This window comes from Mus pahari, chromosome 1 (genome assembly GCF_900095145.1).
Source record: "Mus pahari chromosome 1, PAHARI_EIJ_v1.1, whole genome shotgun sequence".
Taxonomy (NCBI): Eukaryota; Metazoa; Chordata; class Mammalia; order Rodentia; family Muridae; genus Mus; species Mus pahari.
The window spans coordinates 17,937,272-17,951,335 of NC_034590.1; the positions used below are offsets into that span (position 1 = coordinate 17,937,272).

The 14,064-nt window shown below is 45.0% G+C and overlaps 1 protein-coding gene and 1 pseudogene across 1 annotated transcript in view; one reads left to right on the forward strand and one right to left on the reverse strand.

The window, feature by feature from the left end:
• Window positions 1-497: 497 nt before the first annotated feature.
• Window positions 498-14,064, forward strand: part of Slc6a16 (solute carrier family 6 member 16) — a 30,067-nt gene continuing 16,500 nt past the window's right edge. Inside the window, exon 1 of the mRNA XM_021216703.1 lies at window positions 498-625. Within this exon, the coding sequence (XP_021072362.1) occupies window positions 498-625 (128 nt within the window). The remainder of the gene's footprint in view (window positions 626-14,064) is intronic.
• Window positions 12,147-12,217, reverse strand: LOC115062779 (annotated as a pseudogene).

Sequence of the window (14,064 nt, forward strand, 5' to 3'; positions counted from 1 at the left end):
TGTCCTGGAACTCACTTTGTAGACCAGGCTGGCCTCGAACTCAGAAACCCGCCTGCCTCTGCCTCCCGAGTGCTGGGATTAAAGGCGTGCGCCACCACGTCTGGCCAGCCCCCAGTTTCTTATTCTTGTCTGCTGTCCTTAAAATCCCTAGTCGGCCTTTGTGGGTTGTGTGTGTTTATTTTGCTCTTGAAAGGGAGGCGTTTCGTAAATATCAGTGGTTTGAAATCAACACGGAATAAATGTGAAGATCGAGTCTTTGCACCATTCCTGCTTGTGGCATCAAGGAAACAAAGTACTCGGGTTACACAGGGGAGGAAGGCTGCGCCCGGAGGCAAAGGGGCTGCGGCGGCGGCTCACGCGCAGTCAGAAGCTGCGAGCACGTGCGGGCGCGCGGGAAGCGCCACAGCAAACTCCTGCGCGTGGGTAGAGGAAGGAGGCGAGACGCGAGCAATGGCGCAGAGGCGCGGAAAGGACAGGGAAGGCATCGTGGGCTCACGATGTGGGAACTGCCTTCCAGGGGGCCGGAGGGCCTGGGGAGGTCGCTAAGCTTCCAAGCAGAGGCCACCGGGACCTTTCCACCCCGACAGCCGCTGGAGAGCTCAGCGGGGATCTCGAGGCCCGGGCGGTGAGACCCACGGGGCGGCCATTGTGCTGCCCCAGGCTCTCCATAGGACGCCAGGAAGGAGGGAGGGAGGAGGGAGTCGCGAGGTCACGGTCACCGTGCCCCCTCGCCCTCAGAACCCGGAAAACTGCCTCCTCGCTCCTGCCTGAGGCCAGGCCTGAGAGTCAACCTCCCGCAGCCCTTGACGGCTGCTGTATTGGGAAGGCGCCTAAGCCGCGGCATCCCGACCCAGCGACATTCCCAGCCCGCTAGGGACAGCCATCTCAGGTTCGGAGGAATCAGGACACCAGCTTGCTTTCCCTTCTGAGGCCAGAGTTCCAGGGAAGGAGGTAAAGTGAGTGGAGGGGAGCGTTTCCCAGGAGGCTCCTAGGGACCTGGGACAGCCACCGGCTCAGTCCTGGGGTTGGAGGTCGGAGGGTTCAGGAGTGGCCCTGGAGCTGGGGCTGGAGCTCAGTTAGGGGAGCACTTGCTTAGCAGGGACAAGGCCCCAAGTCCAAGTACTGACCGGAGAGATGAATACATAAAAGAAACGAGGAATCAAATCCAGCGCTCAGTTCTGCAACTGAAAGTTCCAGTTGACCGGATTCTCCAGAGAACTGTTTTCACTTCTTGTTTTAAAACAAGTTCTAGTTAGGCAAATCGATCTCCTTTTCACACAACTTGCCTGTTATTAAATTGTTACTATTGTCCGATGGACTACAGAGTCAGGGACAACACTAACTATGGAGTTTGAGATCTTTGACGTATTGTATTTGAAGAGATGACTCATTTATTTTGATATGGGCAAACTATCTAGTTGTAGTGAAGTTTTGTGTGCCGCAGGTAAACCTCTACTTCCTCACCATGCCTAACTTTTAAAAGTTACTGCGTATAGTGATTGACTGATCATTTGGTGTGAGTGCCCTGACATGTGTGGGGGTCAGAAGACAGCCGGTGGGAGTTAGTTCTCTCTTTTCTTCATGTGGAGAACAGGATGGAATGCAGGTCATCAGGACTGGCAGCAAGTGCAGTTACCCTCTGAGCCTCAACTTGATTAGCTTTTGAGACAGGGTCTCAACTAGCCCAGGTTGACGTAGAACTTGTTGTGTGGTCAAGGATAACAAAGGACTTTATTCAAGTCCTCTCATCTCTACTTCCCAAGGACTTCGATTTCTGTCACAGGCCCTCAAAACTTCTCTAATGCGATACTGGGGATGAAACCTAGGGCCCTGTGCATGCAGGGCAAGCATTCAACCAAACGAGCTATATTCGTCAGCCCTCAGCTTGGTCAAATTCCATATGCATTAAAAAACTTTATTTTCCCGGGCTGGACAGATGGGTCAGTGGTTAAGAGCACTGACTGCTCTTTCAGAGGTCCTGAGTTCAATTCCCAGCAACCACACGGTGGTTCACAGCCATCTGTAATGGGATCTGATTTCCTCTTCTGATGTGCATAAAGACAGAACACTCACATACATAAAATACATGAATTAATAAAATTAAAAACAAAACCCTTTTCTCTATTCACATCCACTCTCGTCCCCAAAGAAAAAGTAAAGCCAAATTAAGAAATAATGGTAGATAATTTTTTGAAAGAATTTATTCTTCTCTCGTATAATACAATCCGACCACAGTTTCTCCTCCTTCCCCTCCCTCCACTCCGAGAAGTTTCCCTCATCTCTCCTTGCCCCCAGCTCCACCCTCTATGCCTACCCCATCCCGATTTCCCTTTAGAAAATAACAGGCCTCCCAGGGACATCAACCAAACAAGACAAAATAAGACCAGGCATAAAACCTCAAGCCTGGGCAAAGAAACCCAGTAGGAGGAAATGGGTCCCCAGAATAGACAATGGAGTCAGAAACACCCGCTACTCCCATTGTGAGGCGTCCCCCCAAAAAACCAAGCCAACAACATATATATGTGTGTGCAGAGGACCTAACATAGACTGCTTCGGGGGCCCCCATGAGCCCTACTTAGTTGGTTATGTGGGTGGTGCTCTGCTGTGTCCTCAACCCCACAATTCCCTTCTCCTCTTCCACAGGGTTCCCCAGGCTCCAAGGGGAGCGACCCTATGGAAATGTTCAGCTGTGGGTCTCTGCATCCACTCCCATCAGCTGCTGGGGAAATCCTTTCTGATGACAACTGAGCTAGGCATTCATCTATGAGTATAGCAGACCATCATTAGATATCTTTTTGTTGTTGTTGTTGTTGTTTTGGTTTTGTTTGTTTGTTTTTGTCTTTTGGCTAGTCGGGTTTCATGCTAGGTCTTTGGGCTGTCCAGCCTCTAGTTTCTGGTCATCAGGGCCATGTCAGGCATGGGCTCCCTGTCGAGGCCTCAAATTAGAACAGTCATTGGTTGGCTACTTCTACAAGTTCTGTACCACCATTGCCCTAGCACATTTTGCAGGCAGGACAGGTTATAGGTCAAAAGTTTTGTCTGGATTGGTGTCCCAGTCCCACCACGAGAGGAAGATTTGCCTGGTTACAGAAGATGGACAGTTCAGGCTTTATGTCCTCCATTGCCAGGAGTCCTCAATAGGGTCACCCTCGTAGGTTCCTGAGAGTTTCTTCACTGCCCCCCACCTCAAATGCCTTGTTCTCTCTCTTTTCATCTCTTTCCCCTACCTGATCCCTCCTCTTCCCGTCCCCACCCACCCTATCAGCAGCATCCATTCTACTTCCCCTTCCTAGGGAGATCCATGCATCCCCGTTGAACCCTCCTTGCTGCTTAGCCTCTCTGGATCTGTGGACTGAAGCCTGATTATCCTTCACTTAACAGCTACTGTCCACTTAAGAGTACCATGTTTGCCTTTCCATGTCTGGGTTTCCTCACTCAGGGTGATTTTTTTTTTTTTCTAGTTCCATCCATTTGCCTGCAAGTTTCATGATATCATTTTTTAAAGCTGGTGCGTAGTAAATGTACTACATTTTGTTTATCCGTTCTTTGGTTGTGAGACATATCTAGGTTTTCAGTTTCTGGCTATTTTTAATAAAATTGCTGTGAGCATAGTTGAGCAAACGTCCTTGTAAGGAGATGGAGCGTCCTTTGGGTTTAAGCCTAAGAGCAGTATAGCTGGGTCTTGATGTAGATTGAGGCCAAATTTTTTGAGGAGCCACCATACTGATTTCCAAAGTGGCTACAACAAGTTTGCCCTCCCACCAGCATAGAGGAGTGCTCCCCATTGCTCTACCTGCTCACTTGTGTTTTTGATCTTAGCCAATCTGATTAGTGTAAGGTGGACTCTCAGGATAGTTTTTATTTGCATTTCCCTAGTGGCTAAGGATGTTGAACATTTATTTGTTTCTCAGCTATTTGAAATTCCTCTATTGAGAATTCTGTTTTGATCTGTACCCCATTTTTAATCGGATTATTTGGTTTGTTGATGCCTAGTTTCTTGAGATTACTGATCTTAGAGCCTGCATGATTGATGTTCTGTTGAGGAAGCTGTCTCCTGTGCCACTGCATTCAAGGCTACTCCCCACTTTCTCTTTTTCAGGTTCAGTGTATCTAGTTTATGTTGAGGTCTTTGATTCATCTGAACTCGATTTTTATGCTGGGTGATAGGCATGGAGCTATTTGCATTCTTCTACATGCAGACATCCAGTTAGATTAGCACCATTTGGCCTGGCGTGGTGGCACACGCCTTTAATCCCAGCACTCGGGAGGCAGAGGCAGGTGGATTTCTGAGTTTGAGGCCAGCCTGGTCTACAGAGTGAGTTCCAGGACAGCCAGGGCTACCCAGAGAAACCCTGTTTTAAAAAACAAAAAAAAAAAAAAAAAAAAATTAGCACCATTTGTTGAATATGCTTTCTTTTTCCATTATGTATTTCTGTTTGTTTTTTTTTTTAAACTCAAAATTCCTGTCCATGGGTGTGTATATTTATGTTTGGGTCTTTGTTTCAATTCCATTGATCAACCTATCTGTTGTTATGCCAGCACTCTATGATTTTTATGGTATAGCTGTGCAGTACAGCTTGAGATCAGGGGTAATGGTACTGCTGGGAGTTCTTTTGTTGTTCTGGCTTGGTCTGTCTATCCTGGGTTTTGTGCTGAAGTTTGAGCATCGTCCTTTCAAGGTCTGTAAAGTACTGTGTTGGCATTTTGCTTGGGATTGCACTGAGTATGCAGGTTGGTTTTGGTGGGATAGCCTTTTTACTACATTAATCTTACCAACCCTTGAGCATGGGAGATTTATCTCCTGATATCTTCAATTCTTCCTTCAAATCCTTGACATTTTTGTTTTACAAGTCTTTTCCTTGCTTGGTTAGATATTTTATATTATTTGTAGCTATTGTGAAGTATGTTGTTTCTCTGATTTTTCTCATCCCGTTCGTTATTTGTATATAGGAGGGCTATTGACATTTTAAAAGTTACTCTTGTGTACATCCACTTCCATGAAGGCGTTTATCAGCTGTAGGAAGTTTCCTGGTAGAATTTTTGGGGTTGTTTATATATATATTGTCCTATCTGCAAATAAAGACACCGACTTCATCCTTTCCAATTTGTATTCGCTTGATCTCCTCCAGTGGTCTTATTGCTCTAGTTGGAACCTCAAGTACTATGCTGAATAGACAGGGAGAGACTGGGTAGCCTTGTCTCATCCCTGATTTTAGTGGAATTGCTTTGAGTTTCTCTCCATTTCATTTGATGCTGGCTATAGCTTCTGTAAATTGCCTTTATTGTGTTTACATATATGCTTTGTATCCCTGAACTCTCCAAGATTTTTACCATGAAAGGTGCTCGATTTCATCAAAGGCTTTTACAGTGTCTAATGAGCCGATCATGTGTTTCTTCTCTCTTTCAGTTTGTTTCTATGGTAGATTACATTTACAGATTTACATTTACAGATGATATTGAATCATCCTTGAGTCCTCGTGGATGACCTTTTTTGATGTATTCTTGGATTTGGTTGCGAGTATTTTATGTAGTATTTTTTTCACCTATGTTCATAAAGGAAATTGTTCTGTGATTCTCTTTCTTTATCAGGATGATTGTGGCCTCATTAAATGAATCTGGAAATGTTTCTTCTGTTTCTATTTTGTGGAATAGTTTGAGGAGTATTGGCATTAGCTCTTTTTTGAAAGTTTGGTAAAATTCTGCACTAAAACCATCTGCCCTGGGATTTTTTTTTTTTTTTAAGTTGGGAGACTTTTAATGACTGCTTCTATTTCCTTAAGAGTGATGGGATTATTTAGATAGTTTACCTGATGTCCTTTAACTTTGGTAAGTGGTATCTGTTCAGAAAATTTCTTTTTGATTACCCAATTTTGTGGTGTACAGGTTTTTAAAGTCCTTACAATTCACTGGATTTTCTCAGTGTCTGTTGTTATGTCTCCCTTTTTGTTTCTGATTTTATTAATTTGGATCTTCTCTCTTTGCCTTTTAGTTAGTTTGGATAAGAGTTTGTCTATTTTGTGGATTTTCTCCAAGAACCAGTTCTTGGTTTCATTGATTGTTTCTATTCTCTTTGTTTCTATTTTATTGATTCCAGCCCTGAGTTTGATTATTTCCTGCACCTTTTGGGTACTTCCTTTTTTTTTTTTTTTCCAGCCCTGAGTTTGATTATTTCCTGCACCTTTTGGGTACTTCCTTTTTTTTTTTTTTCTAGAGTTTTCAGGGATACTATTTAAATTGCTAGTATAAGGGCTGGTGAGATGGCTCAGTGGGTAAGAGCACCCGACTGCTCTTCCAAAGGTCCGGAGTTCAAACCCCAGCAACCACATGGTGGCTCACAACCATCTGTAACAAGATCTGACTCCCTCTTCTGCAAGATCTGACTCCCTCTTCTGCAAGATCTGACTCCCTCTTCTGGAGTGTCTGAAGACAGCTAGAGCGTACTTACATATTATAATAAATAAATATTATAATACTTACATATTATAATAAATAAATAAATCTTTAAAAAAAAAAGCCTTAAATTGCTAGTATAAAAGTACTTTAAAAATTTTTTTATCTTATGTATGTAAGATAAAAAAATACACTGTACACTGTAGTTGTCTTCAGACACACCAGAAGAGGGCATCAGATCCCAGTACAGGCAGTTGTGAGTCACCATGTGGTTGCTGGGAACTGACCTCAGGATCTCTGGAAGAAAAGAGCAGTCAGTGCTCTTAACTGCTGAACCATCTCTCCAGCCCCTCCTCTCTCTCTTTTTTTTTTTATGTAGGCACTTAGTGATCTGAACTTTCCTCTTAGCACTGCTTTAATCATGTCCCATAAGTGTGGGCACGCTGCATGTTCATTTTCACTGAATTCTAGGAAGTCTTTAATTTCTTTCTTTCTTTGACCCAGTTTTCTTTTTTTCCTTTTTCGAGGCAGGGTTTCTCTGTGTAGCCCTGGCTGTCCTGGAATTCACTCTGTAGAACAGGCTGGCCTTGAACTCAGAGATCTGCCTGCCTCTGCCTCCCGAGTGCTGGGATTAAACGCGTGCGCCACCACTGCCCGGCATGTGTTTCCTTTTTGTCTTGCAGGTGTGAGGACATCTTCTATGTGTTCATGTATGTAGTTAACCTCCTTTAGTTGGAGTTTTCCCTCTAGAACCTTCTGTAGGGCTGGACTGTAGATAGATATAGTTTACATTTGACCTTATCATGGAATGTCTTGTTTTCTTCATCTATGGTGATTGAAAGCTTTGTTGGGTATAGTCGTCTGGGCTGGCTTTTGTGGTCTGCTGGACATCTCTCCTGGCCCTTCTGGCTTATAGAGTCTCCATGGAGAAGTCGGGTGTAATTCTGACAGGTCTGCCTTTATATGTTACCTGCTCTTTTTCCCTTGAAGCTTTTAATATTCTTTCTTTGTTCTGCATGTTTAGTGTTTTGATTATTAAGTGCCAAGGGGACTTTCTTTTCTGATAATCTGTAACTATTTGGGCTTTTTCTAAGCCCTCCCCAGTTCCTGAATAATGACACAGAGACTTATTTATTTATGCACCATAAATATGGCTTTAGCTTAGGCTAGCTCTCCACCCAGCTCTTCACTTGTATTAACCCATTATTATTATTCTGTGTCAACCACTTGGCTGCTTGGTAAACTCTCCTCAGTCTCACAAGCCCAGCATCCTCTGAGTCTCCGTGCCTGACTCTTTCTCAGAATCCTCCGATCTGCCAGATGTTCCACCTTCTAGTCTGTCTTCTGCTATAAGCCATAGGCTTTTTATTTTGGTCAGTCAGAAGGTGCTGTTGGCAGGCAAGGAACGAAAGAGACACATCTTCACACAGTGTATAAAAACATCACTGCAACACAGTCTACATGGTGTTCTGTATGCTTCTTGTGCCTTTATAGACATTGCCTTCGTTAGGTTAGGAAAAATTTCCCCTATGGTTTTGTTGAAAATATTTTCTGGACCTTTGAATTGGGATGATTCTTCTTCCCCTTCCCCTTCCCCTTCCCCTTTTCCTTCTTTTCAGTCCTTTCATAGTGTCCCAGATTTCCTGGGTATTTTGTATAGTGAGAAATCTGGAATTTTGGTTCCTTTAAAAAAACACAGAAATGTTATAAGAATACGTTTTCTTCTCTCTTTCTTTTTTCTTTTTTTGGCACACTTTTTATTTTATTTTATTTTATTTATTTATTTATTAAAGATTTATTTATTTATTATGTGTAAGTACACTGTAGCTGTTTTCAGACACTCCAGAAGAGGGCGCCAGATCTCGTTAAGGATGGTTGTGAGCCACCATGTGGTTGCTGGGATTTGAACTCCGGACCTTCGGAAGAGCAGTCAGGTGCTCTTACCTGCTGAGCCATCTCCCCAGCCCCTTGTTTTGTTTTTTTGAGACAGGGTTTCTCTGTGTAGCCCTGGCCGTCCTGGAACTCACTCTGTAGACCAGGCTGTCCTCGAACTCAGAAATCCGCCTGCCTCTGCCTCCCGAGTGCTGGGATTAAAGGCGTGNGCCACCACGCCCGGCTCGGCACACTTTTTTTTTTTTTAAAAGATATATTTATTATTATACATAAGTAGTTGACTTCAGACACACCAGAAGAGGGCGTCAGATCTCATTAGGGGTGGTTGTCTATACTGGAGCATAGAACCTTCACAGGACCAAGGGCCTCTCCACCCATTGATGACTGACTAGGCCATCCTCTGCTACATATGCAGCTGGAGCCATGAGTCCCTCCATGTGTTTTCTTTGATTGGTGGTTTAGTCCCAGGAAGAATACGTTTTCGTTTTAACTCCAGGTGAAGATACAGAGATGCTTTGCCTCTGCTAACTACGATTTGCCTTGGGCTTTAGCAGAAACATGCTTTTGCCAGCTGCAGATAATTCTGGGATTGTGTGATGTGGGAATTCTGGTAACTTTTCAGAGGGTACATAACTGCCAGGGCCTGAGAGGTGGGGTGGGGAGTTGGTTGTGGTTTGTTATTAGCTGTGCTCAAGAAACAAGAAAGAAAAGCCGGGTGTGGTGGTGCACGCCTTTAATCCCACTTGGGAGGCAGAGGCAGGTGGATTTCTGAGTTCGAGGCCAGCCTGGTCTACAGAGTGAGTTCCAGGACATCAGGGCTATACAGAGAAACCCTGTCTTGAAAAACCAGGAAAAAACAAACAAACAAAAAACCAAGAAACAATAAACAAAGAAATTAGATCCAGGAACCTCTATCTCTCTCCCCCTTTTTCTCTCCTATCTAGTGATAGGGGGTGAAACTGAGGGGGACAAAGGGTGGAAAAAGAAAGCCAAAGAGAAGCTACAGTTCTGTGTCAGGGATTTTTTAGATTTAACGTTTTCTTTGACGGATGTATCCATTTCTTCTACCACATCGGCAATGCCCTAGCTTCTCTCTTCCATCTCGTGTATTCTATAGTGATGCTGTGTCTGTCGTTCCCGGTCTCTTCCCCACATCTCTCACTTCCAGAGCTCCCTCGGGCTGCGTTTTTTGTATTGCTTCCCTTTCATTTTCGTGCCTTGAACAGTTTTGTTTCCTTCAATCGTCTGAATATTCTTGGCTTTCTTTCTTTCTTTCTTCTTTTTTTTTCATTTCCTCCATTTTGTTTGTTTGTCTTTTCCTTTTTTTTTTTTTTTTTCAAAAACAGGGTTTCCCTGTGTAGCCCTGGTTGTGCTGGAACTCATGCTATAGATCAGACTGGCCTCGAACTACCTTCTAAGTGCTGGGCTCAAAGGTGTACACCACTATACCACCTCGTTTTCCTCAGTTTCTTTAAGGGATATATTAATTAATTTCCTTTTCATAAAGGTTGTTTTTTTTTTTTTTTTTTTTTTTTTTAATCTTGTGTTCCAGCTGTGATGGACTCTTCAAGGCTCGCTGTGGTAGGCTCACTGTGGTAGGCTCGATGAGGTAGGCTCGCTGTGGTAGGCTCACTGTGGTAGTCGCTGTGGTATGCTTGCTGCCGGCTCGCTGGGTTCTGGTGGTGGCATCGCCTGACTGTTGTTTGTTGTGTTCTTTTGCTGGCGTCCAGGCGTCTGGGTTTGGGGTGGGTCTAGGTCTAGGTGCTGACTTCTGGGTTTATTTTGCTGCATGGGTGTTTTGTTCCTTGGTTATAGTTTGGTCTGGTCTTCTGGCTGGTGTGGCCTGTGGTTGAGCAGGGGGTCACCGCCCCAGTTGGGGGACTGGAACATGGTGGTGAAGAAGGAGGAAGAACTGGGGATAAGGTGGGGGGGACACTGAGGAAGTGAAGGAAGGTTCTAGGGTGGGTGGCTTACCTGGCGTTCTGAATTTTGTTTTGTTTTGTTTTTTGTCTTATTGTTTTTTGAGACTGAACGTCTCTATATAACAGTCCTGGCTGTTCTGGAGCTGCTCTGTGGACCAGGCTGACCTCTGTTGTTTAATTTTTATCTATTTTATTAGATTCTTATGCTTCTACGTACAGCTGCAGTATGGGAAGCAGCCTTCTCCACCTCCCCTCCTTCTTCAGAGCCCCCCACCCCCGACATAGGGGTCTGACATCTATGCCCTCTTCAGCGTCCCCAAAGCCAAATGTAAAATCTCCACAGCTGGCAAAAATCATACCCCTCCTAAAGCATGAGACAATCATAGCTGATGGCTGTGGACGAACTGAAGCAGCCCCATAGCCACACCTGGGATGGAAACCAAACCAGATTGACATGACAAAGCAAAACTCTCACTCCAGGTCTTGAACTCAGAGACGCGCCTGCCTCTGCATCCCAAGTGCTGGGATTAAAAGCTACAATACCAGGCCTATGGTAGATACTTATAAAAAAGAATGTATGATATTTACTTTTGTGTTGTTTTGTGTTGATAATATCAGGCTCAACTGCTTTTTATAGTTTCAGTCTTTTTTGTTTTCTTGTTTTTTTAAGCGTGTTTTTATGTGCATGTGTATTTCTGGAGGCCAGGAGAGGGTTCTGGTCCTCTGGCACTGGAGTTACAGGCATGATGTGCCAGTCAGTGTGGGCGCTGGGTACTGAGCCTAGGTCCCCTGCAGAGCAGCGAGGAGACACTCTCCCCAGCCCCTTTCTTATCCTTATGTTTAGTTCTGAGAAAGGGTCTCACTCTGGAGCTCACCCTGGGCTGGAGCTCACACCCACCCTGCTCTGTCAGCTTCTGGTGTGTTGGGATCATAGGCAGGACCCACTGTGCACAGCTCCCTTTCAGTCAGGTGACACCATTTTCTTATGGATAGTTGTACCAACTATTTTATCTCATTTAAAAAGTATTTTGTCTTTAATATTTAAAACTGTAAAAATAGAATATGTGCCCATAAGAACAGAACAGCTTTAAATGAATAATTATAAACCTCCCATCTGTGTACATTAACCCATATTCTATTACTATAACAAAATATCCAAAGCCCCGGACTAAGTAAAGAAAAGGGGCTAGCCCGACGTATTGAGGATCTAACAGTGTGATGTCAACATCTGTACTGGTCTGGTAAAGCTTCTGAGGGGCATCAAGATGGGAGCAGGAGGAGCAGGAGGAGGAGGAGGAGGAGGGGGAGGAGGGGGAGCAAGAGGTCACATAGTGAAACAAATCCAGGAAGACTCCATAGTCAAGCTTACTCTCCTGACAGCGCTCACAGGTGTGGCTGTGCAGGTGTGTAAGGATGCGCTCACAGGTGTGGCTGTGCAGGTGTGTAAGGATGCGCTCACAGGTGTGGCTGTGCAGGTGTGTAAGGATGCGCTCACAGGTGTGGTTCTGCAGATGTGTAAGGACAGCACACAGGGCGTGCAGGCAGGAGAGTCAGGTCAAGGTTATCCTTGGCTACAGAACTAGTTAGAGATTAGCCTGGCCCATGTGACAACAGCATTAATTTTTCTGAAGGTAATGGTTTCAGAGACATAATATTTGTTGTTGCATTTCTGGGAGTGGGAGTCAAGCTTGGGCCTTGGACTTGATGGACAAGATTTATTGCCCTGAGCTATACTTCCAGCCTTTGACCTAATCACTTTTTTAAAAATTCATTTATTTATTTTATGTACACTGCAGCTGTCTTCAGACACACCAGAAGAGGGCATTGGATCCCACTGCAGATGGCTGTGAGCCACCATGTGGTTCCTGGGAATTGACCTCAGGTTCTGTGTAAGAGCAGCCAGTGTTTGTTGTTGTTGTTGTTGTTGTTTTGTTTGTTTGTTTGTTTTTGGAACGCTTCATGATTTTCGTGCCATCCTTGCGCAGGGGCCATGCTAATCTTCTCTGTATCGCCCGCCCAGCTTTAGTGTGTGTACATCTCCAGCCCCCTGAGCAGTTACTGTGCACCAGCTCCCACCTCCTAAAGCTTTTTCCAGCTCCTAGATTCTCCTCATGGGGCCCACACTTAACCATCTGTAGTTCCAGGGAAGGGTCAACACCAATCTGATGTAAAGCACAGCTGGGGGGGGGCCAGGGATGGGGGGGTGAGGGTGCAGTGAGGAAGTGCTTCTTCACACAGGACTGTTTTGGTGGTGGGAGAGCCCCTAATGGGACAAGGCTTTATAGTAAGCAGCAAGTGGGGGGCAGGTGAGGGAGATGAGAAATGTGCAAGCATCTAATTAGAAAGCCTTTAACACAATTGGCTGGTGCTGGGAGTCCTATTATAAACTATATTTCTGCTCCCTGCTGCATTGGTGGGCGTTAGGCAGGGGGGTGGGCTTGTCACCTGGGGTGCAGGTTTGTTGGGGAATAACCTGGAGCTGGTCTAGTTGGGGATTAGCCTAGAGACTGGAGCTAGGCTCGGGTTTTGTTGGGGGGCAACTTGGAAACTAAGCCTGTTAGTTTACCTGAGTTCAAACTTAGGTCAGGTTCTCTCAAATGAAGTCTGGACTTAAAAGGTTTGGGCTCACAAACCCACATTCAAACAGTAGTAGTGCAGTACAACTCTAACCCACTCAAGAAATAGGACACTACTAGTCAAGTGTGGCAGCTCAATCCTGTAATCCCAGGCCTCAGGTGGCTGAGGCAGTAGGTTGCTACAAGTTTTAGGGCAGCTTGACAAACAGTGAGCTCTGGGCAAGCCTGAGCTACACTGGAAAGCCCAATCTTAAAAACCAGGAGAGACCGCTTCAGCGGGCATCTCCCCACGGCTTCCCCTCCAGGTCTCCCTGGCTCTCCTTCCTCTTCTAGGATGATGTCTTCCTGCCGTTGTGCCTCGCTCTGCCCGCGTGGTGAGTTGTGGGGTCTGAGCCCCCGTGGTTTCACTGGGCTGTCTCCTCAGCACATGGCTGTGTCTGTTGCTCCAAGTTATGAGATTCATTTATAATGACAACACTATGGGGTTTTTTGTTTTGTTTTGGGGGTGTTTGTTTGTTTGAAACAGGGTTTTGCTGTGTAGCCCTAGCTGTTCTGAATTTTTTTTTTCAGTAAAAAGTTTTGTTTTAAGCTGGGAAGTGCTGTCACACACCTTTAATCCCAGCACTTGGGAAGCAGAGGCAGGCGGATCTCTGAGTGTGAGGCCAGCCTGGGTTTATCCTACAGATAAACCACTACAGAGTGGGTCTATCCTACAGAGAGCTGTGACAAATAAAGTGTCTTGAAAAAATAAAAAAAAAAATTGACATAATTCCACACATGAAGTATATAATATTTCCTTCTTTTCTTGCCTTCATTACTACGACATTTAAAAATTTGTAATCTCACACACACACACACATATATATATGTATATATACATACACACACACATATATGTACACACACACACACACACACACACACATCACATCACACGCCACTGCAAAAGATGGAGGTGAGGTGATGATTCACAGGAGCCTGTTCTCTCCTTCCAGCACGCACATCTCAGAGATTGAACTCAGGCCATCAGAACTGGCAGCGCACACCTTTGCCTACTGAATCACCCCATCAGCCCCGCCTGATTGTTTAAAGCAGTTGTATAAACCAGCTGTTTTATAAAACACCCCCAACTTGGGGTTCATCTGATTTCCCTCACCGGGAGCTCAGTAGAGCAGAGCACAGTGGTCTAGCTTGGGGCGTCTCGTAGTACCGCTGTCTAGGTATTCTCTTTGTCAAACTTTTGGCCATCTTGTATTAGCAACTGTAGATGATTTTTTTTTTTT